The sequence below is a fragment of the Trifolium pratense genome, linkage group LG5 (genome assembly GCF_020283565.1).
Source record: "Trifolium pratense cultivar HEN17-A07 linkage group LG5, ARS_RC_1.1, whole genome shotgun sequence".
NCBI classification, from domain to species: Eukaryota; Viridiplantae; Streptophyta; class Magnoliopsida; order Fabales; family Fabaceae; genus Trifolium; species Trifolium pratense.
The window spans coordinates 44038538-44060620 of NC_060063.1; the positions used below are offsets into that span (position 1 = coordinate 44038538).

At 33.4% G+C, this 22083-nt stretch overlaps 4 protein-coding genes across 6 annotated transcripts; 3 read left to right on the forward strand and 1 right to left on the reverse strand.

Moving 5' to 3' along the window:
* Positions 1-1497: 1497 nt before the first annotated feature.
* On the forward strand, positions 1498-3302 carry LOC123886747 (nuclear transcription factor Y subunit A-3-like; the record flags this gene model as incomplete). Its single annotated transcript, XM_045936040.1, has 4 exons — positions 1498-1570; positions 2188-2342; positions 2707-2874; positions 2949-3302. Coding segments are annotated over 4 exons (750 nt in total), but the record flags the coding sequence as incomplete, so codon positions are not given.
* A 1991-nt stretch (positions 3303-5293) lies between these two features.
* LOC123884647 (PHD finger protein ALFIN-LIKE 3-like) lies at positions 5294-10521 on the forward strand. Of its 2 annotated transcripts, none has more exons than XM_045933791.1 (5): positions 5294-5671; positions 7171-7203; positions 7760-7988; positions 8103-8238; positions 9967-10521. In XM_045933791.1, the coding sequence occupies exons 1-5, from the start codon at positions 5575-5577 to the stop codon at positions 10234-10236; spliced, it is 765 nt and encodes a 254-aa protein (XP_045789747.1). In that variant the 5' UTR covers positions 5294-5574; the 3' UTR covers positions 10237-10521. The 2 variants fall into 2 exon arrangements, with proteins under 2 accessions (XP_045789747.1, XP_045789746.1); XM_045933790.1 differs by having other exon boundaries at positions 5335-5671; positions 9964-10521.
* A 1325-nt stretch (positions 10522-11846) lies between these two features.
* On the forward strand, positions 11847-15236 carry LOC123884760 (uncharacterized protein At2g37660, chloroplastic). Of its 2 annotated transcripts, none has more exons than XM_045933957.1 (8): positions 11847-12151; positions 12280-12372; positions 12755-12810; positions 13361-13456; positions 13572-13649; positions 13940-14002; positions 14073-14246; positions 14799-15236. In XM_045933957.1, exons 1-8 carry the CDS (start codon positions 11941-11943, stop codon positions 14964-14966), a joined length of 939 nt encoding a protein of 312 aa, XP_045789913.1. In that variant the 5' UTR covers positions 11847-11940; the 3' UTR covers positions 14967-15236. The 2 variants fall into 2 exon arrangements, with proteins under 2 accessions (XP_045789913.1, XP_045789914.1); XM_045933958.1 differs by having other exon boundaries at positions 11871-12151; positions 14794-15236.
* A 3878-nt stretch (positions 15237-19114) lies between these two features.
* On the reverse strand, positions 19115-20998 carry LOC123885182 (solute carrier family 25 member 44-like). The gene has a single exon (XM_045934448.1). The coding sequence runs from the start codon at positions 20522-20524 to the stop codon at positions 19472-19474; it is 1053 nt and encodes a 350-aa protein (XP_045790404.1). The 5' UTR covers positions 20525-20998; the 3' UTR covers positions 19115-19471.
* Positions 20999-22083: the final 1085 nt, after the last annotated feature.

Sequence of the window (22083 nt, forward strand, 5' to 3'; positions counted from 1 at the left end):
TAAAATAATTTTAAAAAAATTGTGTAATTTATTTTTAAATAATATCAACAATATTCATTTTAATGTGAAATTTATTTTATTTTATTTTTTTAATCGGTGCCCTACAAGACTAGTTAGCACAACCTATGACATAGGAAACCATCAAAATAAAGACACAAAAATAAACTTAAAAGTAGGAGGAAATTACTAGGTAAAACAATTTTTTAAAATAAATATGGGTCATGTAGAAAAAAAAATAAATACGGGTCATGCCAACAATGTTAGATAAATTGAATAACTCTATAGGTCTTTATTAGGAGAAAAATTACTTTTTAATACATTGAATAATTATTTTTACCCTCATTGAAATATTGATCATGTTAACATGTACTATCATAAAGACACATGATAAACTATTCAAATAAAGAAAATATTCTTTTCAATACTACTCTAGTAGTTAATTTTTTATATATTTAAATATGGAAAATGTTGACAGTGTGCTGAGGGGCACTCTCTTTAAGGAATTTAAATAGTACTCCCTTCGTTTCATATTATAATAAAAAAAAATTAAAATTCACACTTATTAAGAAAAATAAAATATGATAATTTAAAGTATGATTTTTTGTATTTTCCTTGAAATAAGTTTTATTGCAAGATAAGATATAAAAAGTTTTTTCTTTTTGGCTTTAATCACTAGTTTAATCTGATTTGAGGGTTATTTCGGGATAAATTTTTTTTTTATTGGTTATTGATTATAGAGAAAAGAAGAGAATGATATAAATAAAATTTTATGAAACGAAAGAAAGAAATTTTTAATTTTTTTTATAGAAAGATGTAATGTAAAGTCAAATGCATTAGAAATTAAAATATGTAATTAACCTTTTTAAATAAATAGTAGTATTTTTTTTTAATTGAAATTCTTAAAAGAAAGTTTAACGATCAAAGAAACAAATAAAGAATATTGGGGAATTGAGAAAGGTGGTGAGAGAGTGTACTTTATTGACGTGTGTTAATGCAGAGAGTGTGTGTGTGTAGTGTGTGTACACTGTACATGGTTTAAGGAAACATCTTTTCAAGTTCAAGCTGCTGAACTCAACCACAGTACACAAAACATAGTACCAAAGAGAACACAAAGTTAATGAAAATTCTAGAAAATAGTAGAAACTTGAAACTAGTGTGTAAGTGTTGTGTTGTATTGTGTTGTGGGGTACCACACTATAAAAATTGATATGTTTTATATTTTGGTATGCTTGTTTAGTTCTTGCAATTTCTTAACATATTTTGGATGCTACAATTGTGAGAAATATTTGCTCTTAATTGAAAAATTTGTAGCTAAATCCTTGTTTCATAGTTCATTTTTTCTTTTATAAATAAATTGAGGTAAGTGAATTTCTAATCTAATTGGTAGGACTTGAATGTAGTGGAAAAAAATGAAGAACTCATGGCCATGGGGGACTTGTGAATTTGATGTGCAAAAATCATCGATGTCCGAAAATCTGACCTTGAAAATTACTTTAATTTCAAGACCAAGATTCTTCTTCTACTCAATCAACTGGTCAGTCTTATATGGAAGTCGGTTCGAGACAATCAGGTTATTTCTGCATTTGGCTCTTGTTATCAATTGTTTTTGGTTATTTCTATCAGAGTATCAGTTTTAGGTGTAGATTATTACTGATATGGTTCGTAGTTGATTCGTAGTTAGAATTGATTATAAGTTTGTGAATGCCTATTTGGGCGTTTGATGTAATCACTTTAATTCACTTTCCACATTTGTATCATTTTACACTCATCAATATAATACACTTTTAGACTCTTTCATGGATATCATGTTTTCTAACATGGTACCAAAGCTTATCCAAGACTCGCATAGTCGCCCACTACCAGGCTACTCAAGTCACGCTCCAAATGTCCATTTTGAACGTCAGAGGAATGTAGTTAAGAGTCTCACATTTTATGTGATTTGGTCTGAAAATAAGTTTATTAGTGGTGAAATGCATGCATCACCTTACAAGTTTATTTTGTAGGATTGAGTTAAGCGCAATCCAAATTCTGCGAGAGTACTCAATTTTGTAAAAGAAATGAAGTGATACAATTTTTGGTTATGATGCTATTGTCTCAAAAATTGAAATTGCTTTTAGATAGATTAATTAAAAAGTATTAGAAAACTTGTATTACTTCCTAATGCATTTTGATGAATATTTTCTCTAGGTCCAATTTCTGTCAAGTATAGCAATTCTTCTGCTTGTTCAACACTTAGCGAAACTGCAGAGGGTCGCGATTTTATATTGCATCCGTCTCAACAGAATCACAACCGATCACATGAAAGTATGTATGTGTTTGTTCTTGGTGGAAATAAGATAGCTGCAATTTCTTTTTCTTATAGTTTGCATTTCAGGCTCATGTTGCATTCCCTCAGGATAAACAACTTAATTATGAGCTTAGAGCATAAACACTTATCATTTAAGTAATAAGTGCTTATGTATATTCTTTCTATAGCAAAAGATAAAATAAATATCTCATAGTTGTTTTCATAAGTTCTCCAGAACAATCATATAAGTGTTCATGTTAGTAGATAACCTCAAATGAGCCAATCCAAACAGGCCTAATCTAAATTAATGGACTTAACATGTTATGTATAGTGATGAAACTTTGCATTGAGTTACTTGTCGATCAAACTATCACTGAATTCTGAAATATACATACAATATGCTATCGAAATTTAAATAGATTTATCATGCTCAGCTAGTAGGAATGGCTCCGGTTCGAATTCCTCTGCCTCTTGATCTTCATGAGGAGCCAATATATGTGAATCCGAAGCAGTACCATGCTATTATGAGACGTAGACAGTATCGCGCAAATCTAGAAGCACAGAACAAACTCATAAAAAATCGGAAAGTAAGTGTACCTTTTTATTTCCTTTTCCTCTAAGCAAAATTACTCTCAACAACATTTTGAATATTGTTTTGCAGCCGTATCTACATGAGTCACGCCATTTGCACGCATTGAAGAGAGCTAGAGGTTCCGGTGGATGTTTTCTAAATACCAAAAAGCTCCAAGATCATGGTCTTAATATTTCCGCTGCTACTTGGCTGAATCCGAGCGGAGATGTGCCGAAATTAAAGGTACATCAAGTAGAAACCTATAGAGACGGTGCTTCCACAACCACTTGTTCTGATGTCACGAGTGCTTCTAGTAGTGATGACATGTTCCAACAACACGAATCCGAATTCAAATCATGTGATTACCCTTCTCATATGCAAGGTTTCTTAACCGATACCGGTGGTGGTGGTGGAAATCAACGCCATATGTCGGTCATTATGTGACATACATCTTTGGATTCTAGAATGTTATAAGTCTTCTCAGTTTAGTTGGAGTGAGTATTGCTAGTGTTCCATTGGGAAGTCATCCTTGGCTCATTTTATGTTATGTCTCACTACTACTCTTGCTTTTTAATTATTCAAGAACAAGGATATAATCTTAATTTGCTAGGTATTATGTTTTGCAACCATGACAATGTTTGGCCAAAGAAAAACTTGAAAGAATTAAAACTAAGGTATTTTGTTTGTCCAAGTGGGATAAGACTTGGTTGATGTTCTTTGCATCGTTTCAATTTTATCGGATGTTTCCGAAGGGACTAAGACTTGGTTGATGTTGCTGTTGTAAGAAACAAATTTTGGTTGTCTATGTCTTTGTGATGGTGTCATGTTTGACTTGTTGAAATGCAAATAGTATTTAATAATGTGAGCATATTTTTTTTCTTGTATGATGAATATTGGTGAATAAAAGTTTTTTTTTTTAAATTTTTTATGAATGTGAACAAAAAATTATCTTAGTATTTCATATAACTTGTATTCGATGCAAAATTTTTTTTTGAGTCACTTGCCCCTCAATTTACTTATCTCAGGAACAAATTTACAAGTAATAATGGCAAAAAAGTTATAGGCTTGTAAGATAAATTTGGTTATCAAGTGCTATGTTTGACATCCATTCAACAACAAGGAAATAGAAGTCAATGTAATACTACTCATGATTAGTGAAATAGTGTTTGGAAGAAATCTAAAATAGCACAGTGTATCTTGAAGGAAACCCTGATAATATATAATCGAAGTAAGGTAAATATATATAAATACATTTATAAGCTTTATATAAACCATAAAATCTTTTTGGGAGATTATGGAAAGAAAACCTAACAACTTACGTGTCCTATATATTTTTGACAAAGGTAGTCATCAGGTACTATATCATGCTAAAAAAAAATACTACATCTGTCTCTAAATATAAGACAATTTTGAGAAAAATATGGAGATTAAGAAAATTGACTTTGGTATTAAATTTGTTGATAATTGATATTGCTTTTACAATTTTATCCTTTAAAAGAGAAAATGAGTTAATGTTTTTTAGTGTATTTATTAGAGATTATAGAAAAAGATGCACTATAATTAGAGGTATATGTTGGTAAAAAATATATTTAATGCCCTTGGAAATTTGAAAAAGGTCTTATAAAAAAGAAAACATAATGCTACAGTTATTGCATCACGCAATAACTATTTTTGTCTGTTTGATTATAATCAACGATCGAAATTAATTTTTAAATGTTTGATTTAGACCGTTCGATTTCAAATTAACATCCATTATGCAGATGAAACTGTGACATTCCGTAGGAAATCCAAATCAAGATAGATCCCCACTCTTTTTTTTATTAGGTGTACTTACAGTTTTGGTCCCCTATTTTCACCATTTTGCAGAATTGGTCCTCCTATTTTAAAATTCGACAGTTTTGGTCCCCTAGCACATATTTTGTCTAAAATATGGCGATACAATTTGTTTTAAATTAACCTTATGAACACTTTTTCTTACAATTTCATCGATGTTAATATTTTTCCATCATCAGATCATATGCCACATCGTTTAAAACATATCACATCGTCAATTTATAGTTAAAAATTATGATAAGGGGACCAAAACTATCACATTTTAAAATAGAGAGAACAATTCTACAAAATGATGAAAATATGAGACCAGAACTACAATTAAGAATTTTTATTATAAAAAGTTAAATAAACAAGTAATTAATTAATTAATGGAGAATGTTAACATGTGCATATATGACACATGTTAAGGTAGTAAAAATAGAAATTATGCTTTAGAATTTGTGTATTTTAACTTTTTAAGCATTAAATGTCTTGTATCATTAAATGTTAAATTTCTATATTAAGATACTTTATCATGTGCCCTATATGCACATGTTAACGAGACCCTTAATTAATTTCTCACCCTAATAAAATAACATAACATTAAAAAACACGAAAAAAAAACCCTCAAAAAAAGCAAAAAGAAGACTAGAAAGAGTAGTTGTAGTTATGTTTGGTGTTGTGTTGTGAAAGACACAACTTGCACACACATTTCTTCTCATACTTTGCAGAAACAACAAGCGAAGAAGAGCGAGAGAGAAAGAGAGACACACTCTCTCTCTCTACTTCACTCTCACTCTCTTTCAACCCTAAAACCATTTCCTTCTCTTCTTCTTCTTCTTCTTCTTCTAATTTCCCTTTTTTTCATTTCTGCATACAACAAACAAGACCAGGTTAATCTACAATGGACTCGCGCACACAGTATAATCCTCGCACCGTCGAAGAAGTTTTCAGAGATTTCAAAGGTCGTCGTGCTGGTCTCATCAAAGCTCTCACCACTGGTAGTATATACAACCCAAATTTTTTCTCTTTTTTTTTTTCAAATCGAAATTTTGATAACTTTGTTCATTGTAAAGTAACGTGCTTTTTGTGTTAATTTTTCGATTTTCAACTTTTTTTTCTTTCAATTTTACTTCATGGGTCAACGGAATTTTCAACTGGGTTTAGTTTAGTTTAGTTTAGTTTCCTACACATCACTGTTGTTCTTGTTTTTATAATATTAGCGGTAATATTTTAAATTATTAAATTTCAAAATTTATTTTTTTAATGATTTTTTTTGTTATGTTTGTTTATGTTGAGCTTTTCTAATGGTTCTGTGCATTATTTTTACTTTGTTTTTTAATTTTACTAAATGGGTCAACCCAATTTTCAAGTGGGTTTAGTTTCCTACATATATCTGTTCTTGTTAAATGCAAGAATCTGTGATATGTGTTTAGATGAAAATTTTAGTTTTTAGTATCTTTTGATTTTGATCTTTGCACTGTTTACAATTTAGCTACCTTTGAAATGGGTTTTGTTTAATTTTTCTGTTTGGATGAAACTGATGATATATACTTGATGAGATGATGATTTAGAGCTGTTAATTTTCATCTAATTTTGATTTGTTTAATGATAATTTATGGCTTTTGAGGAAGTGGAATTGAGTTTAGGTTTTTGAGAAATGGGAAGGTGTAATTTGAAATGAAACTACCATAGTGGTATTGTTTTTGAAATTTGAATTGGGTTGCTTTGTAAGGACCACAAGTGCACCTCCAATTTGGGGTATAGAGTTCCTTAACTCTAAGATCCTGTCTTTACTGAGTTTCACTGCTTGAGAATGGTAGCGTGGTCGTCACTTGTGAGGATAGTTCTTCTACAAACAATTGGTTGTTTTGGATTTTTTTTTAAAAATGCTACAGTAAAATTAACCGAGTCAAGTGCTTTAATAATAAGAAGTTTAACTACAACAAAGGTTGTCTCAAAATAACACATTTAAAACCTAGTAAGTTCAACCTCCAACAGTGTGGTGCAGCGCCCTGGATAATGGATGCCATCGGCCACAAAATTAAGGCGCTAAAGGATGGAGACGTCGGAGGCCTCAGCATCGGCACATTGGGTTAAAAGTGACGTGGCGTTGTGGAACCCATCTATTGTTGAGATAAGAATCCAAAGCAGTTGTAATATTGTAGATGCTCTGAGGAAGTTGCAGTGCATTTATTTTTGCTTTCCCCTTTAGTCGGTTGTTGCCAAATGTTTTTCAGTACACTTAACTAATGTTTTCCTTACACTTGATGTGGAGGTTATGCTATATGTTAACCTGCAATTGATATACGATTGGTTTCTTGTCGTTTTTTCTTTCTCCTGATATTTTTACCTTCATTTTCAATACGTGAATATGACATTTTGTGCTTCAATGTGGTCTTGAGATTTTTGATTCTGTTTATTTTAAATTTATATATATGAATGCTCTGAGATCTTTTCTTTACTGATGAAAATTTTCTGCCTGGTTATGTTGTTGCAGATGTCGAAGATTTCTATAACCAATGCGATCCTGGTAAGTTACTATCTCTTTTCATGTGGTAGTTGTGCGCCACATCGTTTGTGTTTTTGATCAATCAATTGACTTTTGAACTTGCTGGAGGTCTGAACGCAACAGGGGCCTCCCTAAATTTCATAAATAAGTATCAATATATCGTTTTATTATGATGTTTGAAGGATTTTTTTTTTCACTTTCTCTAAATGTAGGTTTAACTGTTATTGGTTTTTGTGAACACATGGCCACTTTGGTCCTTGAGCACCTTTTTCTCATGTTCCTTCTTCAGTATGTGTACTACTGTTTTGAAAACTATATTAGTTACATGTTCTTGTGATTAAATAACACCTATCGTGGTTCTTGTATCAAATAACGTTGTAGTCATGTTCTTATCTTCTCAAGTCTCCAGCAGTAAATTTTTTTGTTGCAAATATATAGATATTATAATGCCGATCTTTTGTAGCTGCAAAGAAAAATACTGTAGAGAAAGATTACTTGCCATGTCGTCTGGATTATAGGGCATTGTTTTTCTTCTATTTGGTACTTGTGTTTTAAACCGGTTACTTGATTCTTACAGAGAAGGAGAATCTATGCCTGTACGGCTTTCCTAGTGAGCAGTGGGAAGTTAATTTACCTGCTGAAGAGGTTCCACCTGAGCTTCCTGAGCCTGTGCTCGGCATTAACTTTGCTAGGGATGGCATGCAAGATAAAGATTGGCTATCTTTGGTTGCTGTTCATAGTGATTCATGGCTAATTGCTATTGCCTACTACTTTGGAGCCAGATTTGGTTTTGACAAATCTGACAGGTATTTCTTGCTTGAACCAGAGGTCTTATATGCGGTTAAGTTATCTTATGTATCAGTTTTTTTCTTTATGTTTCCGTTGTTCATCCATGTACTCATACTTGCATTGTAATGCAGGAAACGCCTTTTCAATATGATCAATGAACTGCCGTCAATATTTGAAGTTGTTACTGGTGCTGCAAAGAAACAAGTTAAGGAGAAGTCTTCAGGTTTAAACCACAGTGGCAGCAAATCCAAGTCCAACTCGAAAGCGGTAAATAATATATTTTTTTTACTTAAACCTCTGCATGACAAATATATCTACTTTTTATACATATGTCTGTGTTACGGTGAAGAACTCTGATTGATTTCAGGTGTTGTCTGTTTTTAGATGCAGGCTTTATTTTAAATTGAGTATCTAGTTAGTTATATTTCTGTGGTGTTTACTCTATAACTCGAATATTAGAATGATTATGCAAATGTCATGAAAATGGAGATAAAATATATAACATATATGGTAAATCTAAATACCTATTTTTAGAAGATAAATCTGGCATCGTGTCAGACTATTATAATATTTATTCGATATATAAATTTTTAGTGAGAATTAGTCTTAACCGTATATTTTCATTTGATACACTTGCTATGGGTCTGTTTCACTGTTTGATTTGCAAAAAAGGTATCGGATATGACAAAAATATTTTTTTCATGTTTGATTTGAAAAGTGACCGGGGGATTGGACAAAATCCCAAAATCTTGTACCTTACCAAACTATGGTACAAAAAGTTGTCCATGGACAAACTATAAAAAGAAAAATTTTCTTACCTATTTATTGCTCTCTCTCTCTCTCTCTCACACACACACACACACACACACACACACACACACACACAAACAGGGGTGGTGATAGTTGTAATCACGACAATGCATGGCATAGCAGATGTCTTGTGCTACACAAAATGCCGTGGAAGAGCGGATTTGTATTGCAGCCATAGCATTGTGCATGCTTTCATAACCACAGAGGATTGGCAGAGAAATCATGGAGGAGACGAGTGCAACAGAGAAAGCGAGTGGAAAAGCCAAAGTGCCCTTGTTTAGGGTTTTTTACTTGCTCGGCCTCTCTTCTCTTTCCCAACTTTCCTCTCCTCTGTTAGTCCTTTGCTGTCGTGCGACTCTAGTGTGATCTCCTCTCCCTTTTTCTCTGCGCAACCAGGCCTCTTCTTCTCACATGTTTTTCTTTACCGATATAGCGTTTTGGGGGTTGTTTGCTAATGCTATTATTCACTGACTATAAGGGTATTGTAGGAAGCTCCACATTATTTTGTTTGTATTGTCCATTGTCCACCAAATACCATACAAGATAAAAAAATTCTCTAGTAACTTAAAGGTTTGTCTAGTACTGTTCTGTTTAGTACTTATTCTTTTGCAAATCCAACAAAGCCTATAGGTTATGAACCCTCTAAAGTGAGTAGATAGTGAAGTTTGAAAAATTGAAGATCAAGTTTGATATTTAAACTCGCCCTTGATTTGCTATGCACATGCATGCAATATCTTATATCTGCTATGCATTCATAAGAAAGATTTATTATGATGAAAAATATTGTTTGCAAAGGTAAACCCTTACAGGCTATTGTGCTTTTAAGATGAAATTTGGTCCTAATTGGCAGACAAATGAGTAGGGGTCTATGTTTTAACTCCGAACCTTTGTGTTACTTCACAATCACATAGTCTCGTCGTGTATAAAGTTTGTGAACAGTTTATCATTGGTTTTGTTACATTTATTTTGAAGTCTGATGTGGATTGTGGGAATTTCATTATTATCCTTATTCTGGATGTGATAAACTGAATAGTGGCATTACTTGTTTTCAATCTTTTCTGTTTTAATTTTGGAATCCATGGTTTAAAAATATTCAATTTGTATTAAAAGTACTGTTGTCATGTTTGTGGTTTCTTTTATCGCTTGGCGTTTGTTTTCTCATCTAATATTTGGCTGGTGAAGCAGCGAGCTCCAGAGCCCCAGGTGAAGCAGGCGAAGGCATTGGAACCTAAAGATGAGGAAGAAGAACTGGAGGAGGAAGATGAAGATGAACACGGAGATACTTTATGCGGTGCATGTGGTGAGAATTACGGCACTGATGAATTCTGGATTTGCTGTGACATATGTGAGAAGTGGTTCCATGGAAAATGTGTGAAGATCACACCTGCTAGGGCTGAGCATATCAAGCAATACAAGTGTCCATCATGCAGTAACAACAAGAGAGCTCGCCCTTGATGACATAATGAGCACAAGGTTTCAATCATTTACTGATCATGTTGTTGTTCCGTTGTTCGTTCTAGATGTTTAAGTTAATGGATAGTTTCTGTTTGGCACATTGTAGGTGTTTATTTTCTAGTCCGTTATAGAATTGTGCTGTTGTCAACTGCAATTTAGTTGATGACTTGTGTTTGTTCAATCTGTAGTTTATTGTTATGAATTGCTAACTTTTGAAAGTTAAAATATTATTTTCCTTAATGTTATGAGGAAAACTAGGATAATGAAACAGAAATTTATTTAAAATTATGCATCTGTTTGGTTTAGCTTATTTTTGCCGCAGCAGCACGTCTGAGAGTGATATTGCTGTGAAAATGCGAAGCAACTATTTGTTGCTTCAAAAAAACGTGCGTCTGGTGACCTTGCAGACACGGAAACAAACACCACAATCTTATGAGAGAAGTCTTCCTCAGATTGACAGTTGTGTTTGATATTCACATGCAGTGTTGATACAACAAACAACCTCAAATAGGCATTACTGATTTGTTTGAACTTTGAATTGAAAAGAGAGATTACACTTAAATTTTGTTGTACTTTGCATAACAAAAATAACAAATTCATTGCACCTAACATATTGTATATTATTGCTTCTCTTTTCCCAATAAAGAAATCAGTACAATAGGAATTTGAACGTAGAAATTCCAAGAGTCTAAGCCTTAGCAAACGTTCTCATGTCACCTCTAATAACCGATACTAGTAACATTTTTCTGCGGTATGACCTCTATCATTCATTATGTTTATTGGTCAAAGTCAATTGAAGAAGATTTGATTGGTGTAGAATGTAGATTCACATTGGACTCTTGAAATTTTTACATGAGAGAATCTCTTATCTCTTAAGAATGAAACACTCAAACCATTAATAGATGGTAATTAAAATCTTTTACTCGTCTCAAGATATTTTTACAGTTTAGTCTTTTGAGTCTGTTATGAGACTAATCTTTGAGTCAACAGCGAATCATCTATTTTTATTAGGATCAGACTACCTCCTAAATAGACAATTCCATGATTTACTCATGGAATCTATTTTTAGAAGAGAGTCATGTTGCCAACTCTTTCGACAACATATTGTAAAAGTCCCATATTTTTATTATAACTTCTTAAATCTATTTTTGTTACATAATAGATCCTATGTATGAAACTTCTTAAAGTCTAGTTTTTTTTCTTCCTTCTTTCTGACCAGTGTAATTAGAATCTTTGACTTCAAATAGGCGTCCCAAAATATTCTCATGGTTTAGGCTCTTTGAGTCCACTATGAGACTAATCTTTGAGTCAGCAGCGGAACATCTGAGTTAGCTCCTAAATAGACAATTCCATAAGTTAATCCTAAAATCTATTTTTAAAAGAGAGTCATGTTGTCAACTCTTCCAACGCTGAGTGAAAATCCCATATATTTTGTGATTACTTAAAAAAAGGGATTATTTTGTTATCTTTAACAATAAAAAGTTATGGGAAGTCCCAAATAGTTATAGGGAATTTGAGTTGATCCAACGGTTAGTATCATGAAACTGAGGTTTATTAAAGGCTGTGATAAAAAAGATTGTTTTTTAATACAATTTTCAGATATTATTATTAATTATTAATTAAAAATGAAACCTTTTTTTTAGGTGAGAAATGCGTTATCCATTCTAGCGGGAAGAAACAAACAACGGTTGGAGGACACCAACAATGGTGTTGGTTTGTGCTTCCTCACTTTCTTCAACACTTTCACTCACAAAGTTTGTTCCTTTCACTTCTCAGATTCCAACAACACCATTTGGTTCCTCTTTCCTATTCAACAACAGATATAATAATGTTCCTGTTGTTGTTCCTCTTCTTTTTGTTTGTCATGCTAAGAAAAAAATTGGTTTTTTTGATCAAATTCTTGATTACATTGAAGGTGGGTTGTTCATACTTTTTGCATATACTTTTTTCTTATTGATCTTATAATAAAGTTTCAATTTTTATGTTTTCCAAGTTCTTGGTATTGATTGAACATTGCTTTTTGGTTATGTGTTTGTTTTTTAGGAGGTCCTAAATTAAGGAAATGGTATGGTGCACCTGATCTCATTGAAAAAGATGGTACTTCCACATCAAATGCTGATGCCGATGATTATCCGGGTAGATTATGACCCTCTTTGGATAAACAACTTAATTAAGCACTTATAGCTTAAGCGCTTATCAATGTTATCATATAAGTGCTTATGCATAACAAGATATAAAATAAAGTGATTTTTTTTTCATATGTTATCCTAGATAGATAATGAAAATAAGCTTAAAATAGTTTATGGAGATGTTATAAGTTGTTTGCATAAATTCACTGAAACAATCTCACAAGTGCTTATGCCGGTAGATACACTCAAATAAGTCAATTTAAAGATAAATCTAACATGACAAATAGTGATTCATAAATGCTTTATTTTATATGGCTATCTACTATCTTATCTAGTTGTTTGTGTTTTGAACAATAGTGATTTTGTATGATTTAATTGTTTCAAAGCAGAAGATGAAGTTAGGGATGCTGTCCTGGTAACAGATGGAGATAGTGAGATGGGTCAGGTTTGCTCACCTTTTTTATCCTCTTTATATCGTTTACTTGCCTCACTTGATTAGTTGTCGCTAAAGGTCATAATAGTCATTGTGTCGCGATCCTTGATATATTGCATAAAATAAAGTTAAACTGATTTCATATAAGCTATAAGTTGTTTTCATAAGCTATCTTAAAGAGCTTGTGGAAATAAGCTGAAAACAACTTATGGACATGCCATAAGCTGTTTTTATAAGCTCCCCCTCCCAAACAGTCTCAAATATGCCAGTAGTAGATAGGCTCGAATCAGCTGATCCAAACAGACCCTAAGTTTCAGTGGTTGGATTGGAACTTTTCAACAGTCCACACCATGCAGTTTGATCTTGGACGGTAGAAGACTCGATTCTCTCAGGCAATGCATTGTCTGAGTGACACAATTGTTTGTACCTTATTTTTACAGTCCGTAAATTGCCTCCATATTCTAGAATCAGATAATCCATCAATGGTGTTGTATCTATAACATATATTGATTTACATTGCTGACTGAATTCTGCTTTGTGCTGTGTTTTTTCTCCTATACAGATGGTGATATTGTCATTGATTGTGAACAAATCTCGAGTAAAGGCATTGGTGAAAGATAAACGAGTTGCACTTGAATCCTTTGGAAGTTATGTTGAGGTGGCTGAATATAATCTGCAAAACCACTAACAGATAGTAACTTTATATTTTTGTTTGTAATGTGTTTATTTGTTCTTATATTCTTACTATTGATTACATGATGCTTGTTGCAAAGTCAATGGTAGGAGATACAAGTGACAATCGATTCGTCAGGAAAGCTCTACGAGGAGTTCGCACAGTTATATGCCCAAACGTATGCATTACTTGCCATGCCTCCTCTTTAGACATGCTTTTTTGCTTATTTCATAGCATTTTCAATGTAATTTAGTTTTTCGTCATAGCTATATGATCAATTTCGGATTGGCCTATGTTAGTGTTTTCTCCTTTACCAGGGTTTGAACTCCGATCTCTTAACTTTTTCAACTCCTTTAACCCATAGTTAGTTTCTTTTATTGAAATGACGTGCAAACAATCATTTGTATTGAGCACAACTTCAAACGATCTTTTGAACAAATGTTTGAGTAATTTCATTATTTTTCTCAGGAGGGTTTTATTTCTAGCGTTGGGAGCCTTCAAGGGGTAAAGCATGTGATCCTCTTATCACAGGTACTTTTTATATTCCATTGCACCACGATTACAAAGACAACCTTTGTTTTTTGTTTTAACAAAGTTGCAGTTGTCAGTTTATAGTGGTAAACTTGGCATTCAATCTATGATGAAAAGCAATGCAAAGAAATTGGCGGAGCAAGATGAATCTGTAGTGAAGACCTCAGGAATTCCTTACACCATAATCAGGACTGGTGAATTACAGGATACACCTGGTGGACAGCAAGGTTTCACCTTTGACAAGGTACAGTTTACCGGCTTTAATTTCTTCTTTTTTTATGAACAAAACAAGTTTATCTTACAAAATCGATGTTGCAAAGGTTCGATGCCCTCAATGATCAAAATTATCTTATGTGTTAGGGAAATATATATGGCACAAACATGTTGACACTGCTAATGTCAAAAACATAGGACACTAACACCGATTATGAACGTTTAAATGTTGGATATATATGAGATGTAACCCATATACCTAATATTTTAAAGTTTTGAGTGGAGACGTGGTATCCCGATCACTTGGTGATTGTGTCCGTTTTTACACCTAACATTCCTGTGGACTCACCAACAACATTACTCAAACATCTAAATCATATTTCATCATCTTTTTCGCACTATAAAATCACTTCTTAAAATATGTTTACACTATAGTAAGAATCTGAAATATGATTAGATGTTTGTGTAAAACTTGTCTGTTTATATTATCAGAATATATTAAACTTAGCAAGAGAATGCACTAGCTGCTTATAATAAGATACCGATGTCTGCTACTTATATGTTTTTGTGTTTACTAGAACAGGGTTGTGCGGGTAGCGGAAGTATAAGCAAAGAAGACGCTGCCTTTATATGTGTAAAAGCCTTAGAGTTTGTTCCACAAACCGGATTCACATTTGAAGTGGCTAATGGAGAAAATAAAATTTCAGATTGGAAAGAGTGTTTGGTCACATTGATGGAGAAATCAAGTTAGCAACCTCTTCAGTGAACATTCATACCACGCAGTCAGAATATGGCTATGTCGATAAATCAGAACAAAATTTGAGTTTGTGTTTTGAATCTGATATATTTTTATTGAAGTGAGTAGTCCAATACTCATTATGTTGGTTTGTTTTTACTGCAACAAATCCAAGTTCATGTATCCTGTAAGTATTCCATTTCTGAAAAGTGCGATTTGCACTTTTTCTTACCTTCCTGTGAACAAAATTATTGTTTTCTGCATATGTTAATAAGGTTATGGTAACTAAAAGGAACGAAATCCGTAATTTAGCTAGATGTTAATGCTTCCAGTATGTAGTAATGTATGTGGCACAGAGTTAGGGGCGAACAAAGTGTGTGGCACATTATCTTTTAAGAGGATGCGAAGAGAGAGGGGTCGGGGGGGTAACATTTATCGTCTTTCAGCTAGAACCTTAGAAGTTGTATAGAGGAAGAATATGAGGAGCTTTGTTCTTGGATTACATGAGTCATTTTCTACTTTTCTTTTCAATCAATATTGCTTGTTTCAGTTCTCTCTTAATTTGTGTTCCTATCAATTGGTCTGACCTGCTGGATTATTGATGGAGAGCTCGTGTTTGAGATGGAAGAATTGAACAATTGTTTCACAATTGAAAGGCTGCTATAATTTGTAGAAGACCCCATTGGATGGTTCATTAAGGCAGAAAGCTTTTTAAAGAGCAGAAAATACACTGATCTGACAAGGTGCACTAGACATTAACTCTCGAGGAAGGATGGCGAAGCAATACTTTGGTTTCATTCTTAGTGCCAAGAGGATCTTTGTGCAAATTAGGAGCCGTTTTTGCAGGCTATGGTGAGAAGATTCAAAGTTAGGAATGATAGTAGGATTTTGGATAGTAGCACTACCTTGAAACAATACTGCAGAGAGTTAAAATCTCCTACTGAGATTTGTGGGCACTCAGTGGAGAAGTTGAAGGAGAATCTGCGAGCGGTCATGGAAGAGAAAAAATGTTGTGACCAACTGTTTGTAAAATGACAAAGAGTGATGAGAAGCAAATGTAGCGTGGTTGCAAAACACAACAGGGAGAGTTGAGTGTTAAACAGAAAAGAACAATCATTGAAGCGTGGGTTTCGTGCAAGTTATTCTCTACACCACAGCCGGAATCACCATTTGCTAGTTTGCGTGTTGTGGATCTCCAATTTCCACCAAAATAGTTAGATGCTAATCAGAATCACCAAGAGTTGGTTTGCTTGCAGCGACCCCTCCACTGTTGGCGTGAACTACCATGGGAGCGCATAGTTGCAGATATGATTCTGCCAAGGGAAGGCGATACAGGAAGATGCACTACAACAATATGGAGATTCAAATTAATCTGTGTTCAGTTATGCTTCCATCATCACCGGAGCCTCAAGATACCACCCCACATGTGGTGGTTAGTGAGTCGCAATTGGAAGAACAACTATTTGGAGGCAATTCAACATCGCATCTCTCTAAGAACGACAAATCGACTCTTGGCAGGAAGAAAAATCAAGGGCAAAATCGATAGTTATTTCTTTCTGAATTCTGAGGAGCTTTGTTCATATGGGATTATAGGGGCCAGTCTTGTGTTATAGTCTTCTTTTCAATCATTAGTACTATTTTCAGTTCTCTATCAATTCGGGTTCCTATCGATGGCCAATGAGTTATCCAATCTTAATATATCTCTTAACGACTCATTGAATTGTTTTAACTTCGTGTGCAAACTGTGTTAAATATTTACAAATTGATGTTCAAATAATATTTGTTTTGCATTCATTAGCTGACTGTGTGCCTGTGATCATTGTTATGTTGCAACTTTAGAAGTGATTAAAATTGTATCAAGTTTTTGTAAAATAAAATAAAATTGTATCAAGTTAGCAACACAAACACTTTTCAAAACATACTTTTAAATTGATTGAAATTCAAATTGATCCCACTTAGTTTATGTGGAGTCTACATGATTTAATAAAATCCATTTGAATTTCAGCCGATTAGAGTGTGTTAAAAAAACGTGTTGATAGCACTCCTCATTGAAAATAGTCAAATATTTAAACAATGTATTATTGAAAAAGAATTATGAACAATTCTGTGGAACATTTTCCTGTGTTATTATAACTACATGTGTACACTCACATGGTTATGACCACATCTCTATATGATTTGTGTAAAGGGTCTATCAACTTTTATTCACCAAGCAGAATGAAGAGATATTCGTGATAATAAAATCTATAGAAATGCATCTTTTAGTATTCACATCGTCTTTGCAAATGACTGCTTTCTATTTTCGCGACAAATGAGTCGGAAATTTTGGCCATGCAACATATCTTAGTCACTTATGAAGCAGCGCCTGAACATCCTATTAACTTTCAAAATCAGAATTCTACTGCAGCTGAAATGTGGTTCAAGAGGTAACAAAGGATTGAAGTCATGGGAGTGCAGATGTGTATGTGAACTTTAACTACTTATGAGTGAAAACTTTGGTCATGCAACATATCTTAGCACTTATGAAGCCGTGTCCGAACATGCTATTAACTTTCAAAAATCAGAATTCTACTGCAGCTGAAATGTGGTTCATGAGGTAACAAAGGATTGAAGTCATGGGAGTGCAGATGTGTATGTGAACCTTCAACTTTGTAGGCCTTCCATCATTGGTAGTTAGTTAGTAGTAAGAAAGCAGAACCAATTCCTTCTCTCAATGTGATTCAGCTTCTTCACCTATGTCAACAACATCCTAATTTCCTTCTCTCAAATCTCAATGAATTCAATCAATCTCATATACACATAAATAACTAGGGTTATTAGAGTAATGTGAGTAGTAATATTACATGTACAAGATGATAAGACAAAATATAACTAAATCACTTTGTCATATTGAAAGACATAAAAATAATCCCAAAAGGGTCATTCACATCAAAAGAAATTAAAAATTGCAGTTTAATAACACTATAGTATACATTGAAAGACAAGAGTTTTTTTAATGATATTTAAAACAATTCTTTTTCCTTCGACAAGTGACATGTGCATAGCACTAGTTCTTCAAGCCTTCAACTAGTTAAGTTGTAACTTGCAAGCTAGTACATGGATACTCTTTTAAATAGAATATGTCACTTTATTATATTCCAAAACTTAATAAAAATAAGATGCACAAATCAAAGACTTTGTCAGAAGCAGAATCTTATCCAAAATGAACAAGGATTAAGCCAAAACATTAATTCATTTCAGCACTATTTAATGTTAAATGTCAAATTAATTTATAACTGACAGCAATATTAAAGACAGCACATGGATGGAAAAAAATCCAGATTCATAGACTAAATTTTTTAATGAAAATTTGTGGGCCTAAACCTCAAGAAAACAATTATTTTAGTCTAATCAAGAGATTCAAGAGTACATAGAGAACACAGTCACTTGCAAAATATACACAATGGGGCTACTATGTAATAGGATAATGTACTATATATCCTTTTTAATATTTATAATATTTAGCAATGGCCTAACCTAACTCCCTTGGTCCACATTTCATCATGTTGGTATCCCCACCATTGAGTAAAAGTTATCCACAACGAACCTAATCTAGCTCTATAGTGACTATAGATCTTGGTCCTAGTCTCCTAGATACAACATAATTGAATCAACAAAATATGAACCAAATACATAATTTTTGTTGACCAATTTTTTTCTTATATTTAGGGCCGGAAGGAGTAAAAGCATAAGAGAATTCATTTTCTTGACTCAGAAGCATAAGAAAGTTTTGTTACTATAAGTTTTGTAATTATATCATAAATTCTAGAAATGTGTCTTTATAAACCCTAAAACTATAGTCAATACTCAATAGTAATGAAGATTTTCATTTCTTTTGAGAAACAGAAAGCATATGTACAATTAAGTAGCATAGATCTATCAAGAAATGAGTAAACATGAGTATAAAAATACATCAAAGTTTCTCAAATGTTATACTCAAAACTCCTGTTCTTTAAGCCTTTAGTGGATAACATGGTAGGCAGCTTTCATGTTGAAAAATCAAAGCTACACAATATTGAAATCCACATGATTCTTAGGTTTCTGAGTTACTAAATCAGCTATTAGATGCTATTTCAATTTGAAAACTAATAACTATCCATCTTTTAAACCAGAGTGGCATATGATTATCAAAAGAAACTTCCAAATTAGCATGATGAATATGCATGATTCCAACTGGAAATTAGAAATGTAATGTGTTAGAATCAAAAAAGGACTTTTATTTATATATAAACTTGCAGTGACTTGCATTGATCAAGCAGTCATGCTGCAATGACTTACATTGATCAAGCGTTCCTGCTAACTAGCCCAACCAGAAGAGGAAAAAAAAACGAGAGCAGAATTTGGATTGAAACACCTTAGTGTAGTGTTTGCAAAATCACTGTAATTTTGCCAAACTCACCGTGAATCCAAACGTGAGAGGGGGAAAACCTTTTTCCCTTTCTGTGTGTTCCTTGTTGTTGTTGTTATAAGTATATCATTCATCATGTCAAAACCTCTTGATTCTTTGCGGAAAGCCGTTTAAGGAACTCATAGGTTGTGATCATTGTTGTTGCAGACACAGACATTGAAGCCCATCTAGGTCCCAATCCTCTATAACAAGCCGTCCAACCACCTTCCTTAACCAAACTTCTAACTGTCTGCATCACTGTTGGTCCACGACGGCCATTCTCATCGCCATCCAAGACCTGCAGCCTTGTCTTGATTGTATCCAATGGCATAGTAATCAAAGCAGACATGCCTCCCGCCATTGCTGCACTGACTCCCTGAACTGCCATAACAGTTTTCGTATCCGGCCTCAACACATTACCCCCATTGGTATTATCGCTTCCCTCCCCACCTTTCTTGTTAGTCAAGTAACATCCGACTCCACCCCAAACCATCCTTTGTGCAACAGAATATGAAGCCCACCAAACTGCATTTGAAGGCGCATACGTCACAACTGATATCCCAAAACCTCTATACAAACCCTTAGGACCATCTGTCCTCATAATTTTCCTAAATGCATCAATCCCATTAGCATACCTAACAGATGAACCCTTAGGATAACTTGAATTACAACCACCTTGAACCATCAACCTTTGGCTCACAACATCAACCGGGGTCCACACAAGTTGAGCTGCCAAAGCTGCAGTCAAACCAGCAACTGCATTCGCAATTGCAGCAGCAGTTGGTTCAGCAAGACCTAAACCAACAGTAGCAGTCCCAACATTACTCTTAGTAACCTCAAGTGCAGCCATGTATAAAGCTCTAGCAGGGATAGTACCCATCAACGAAGTACCAAATCCACGATACAACGCTCTAAACCCCTCACCTTTAATCAATGAAAACGCTGTCTTAATACAAGAAACTTGTGATTGAGCAACTTGCTGCCTAGTTTTCAACACAACAACAGGATACAATGTTGCTGAAACACCAGAAAACAAAGCAGCACCAAGGAAGAAAAACTTCGATTTATCAAGCATTTGCCAATCAATTTCAGCTGGAACATGAATCTCTTCCTCTGATTCTTCCTCATCCACATTACTCATGTCCATTTTAGCCACTTTCACAGTTTCACAAACCCAGAATAAAAAATCTAATCTTTTTCTCTTCTTTCAAATCTTAACACTATTACAAACCCTAACTATACAAAATCTTTGCAAACCCAGCAAAGAAAATTGGAAAATCAAAGAAATTTTATTCTAAAAAAAAAAGCAGATTTTTCAGGCTATACAAAATTCTAAAATCACAAAAACCAATAACACAAATTGGGAAGATGAAAATTAAGAAAATGATGAAATGAGGTTAATTTTTTTCCTCTTGTGAAACCAAGTTTTGGATCGAACGTGTGAAACAGTGAATAGATCTAGCATTTCTAAATGAAGAAAGAGAGTTTCATAGAACGGTTCATACCGGAAAAGATGTATATCAACGGCGACGCCGGCGACGGAAAGTTGGAGGCATGCCGGAAAATTGGTGGCAACTATGAAGGTGAAGTTGATGAGAAAGAGGGATTACCGAAATGAGAGGTGAATTTGAAGGTAAAAATGGAGGTGGGAGAAGGACACGTGTCAGTTGTGGATTAGAGGTAGTTTTTTTTTTGTTTGTTATGGTATTTTTTGTTTTGTTTGTCCGAGAAAGAAATTTATATAGTGACGTGGTAATCCTTATCCATTTTTTTTATTGAGTTTTAGTACAGTGTAATTTGATATGTTAAACTTAATGTTTAAGTATACATTTGGTCTCTTACGTTTATTTTAGGTTTTAATTTGATCAATTTGATCCTTTACGTTTATTTTAGGTTTCAATTTGGTCTTTCCGTTAGTTTTTCCACTAACACCGTTTGAACAGTACACGTGTCAATGTGTCAAAGTGCCACATGTCAATACACATATGCAAATTAGCTGCCACATATGATAAAATTGACGGAAATGACTAAATTGAAACTTAAAATAAACTTAAAGGACCAAATTGATATTTTTTAAACCAAATTAAAACCTAAAATAAACGTAAAGGATCAAATGTGTAGTTAAACCTAAACTTAAATATAATTATGAAATGTTGTTTAAATTTTTTCCCCATATATATTAAGAATGTAATTATGTTATTAAAAGAAGTAATACTTAAAATGTAAGAATAATGCTAGCAACACATTCTTTAACAAACACACTCCAACACACCACTTGATTAAGTGGTGCATGGTGCACAAGTGTTCGATATTTTTATAACGAATACGAATTTTACAAAATTCATCGTTAGATAGAAAATTTATATTGTTTAGATCATCCATAAATTTTTTAAATTTTTTTGAAAATCATTTGATATGTTATTGAGACTCATCAAGATTAACAGTATTGAATAAAAATCCATAAACCGTTAATTTTGACGGGTCTCAATAACATATCAAATGATTTTTAATTTTTTTTAAAAAATTTATGGATGATCTATACAATATAAACAATCTATCCAACGGTGAATTTTGTAAAATTCGTATTCGTTATAGTGTTTTCGGTAACTTGTGCATGTTGCACAACTTAACTCACTTGTGCACCATAGACTTTGCCATTAAGATAGGGTAAAACGTTTATCGTATCATTGCGCGCCTCCTTGATGA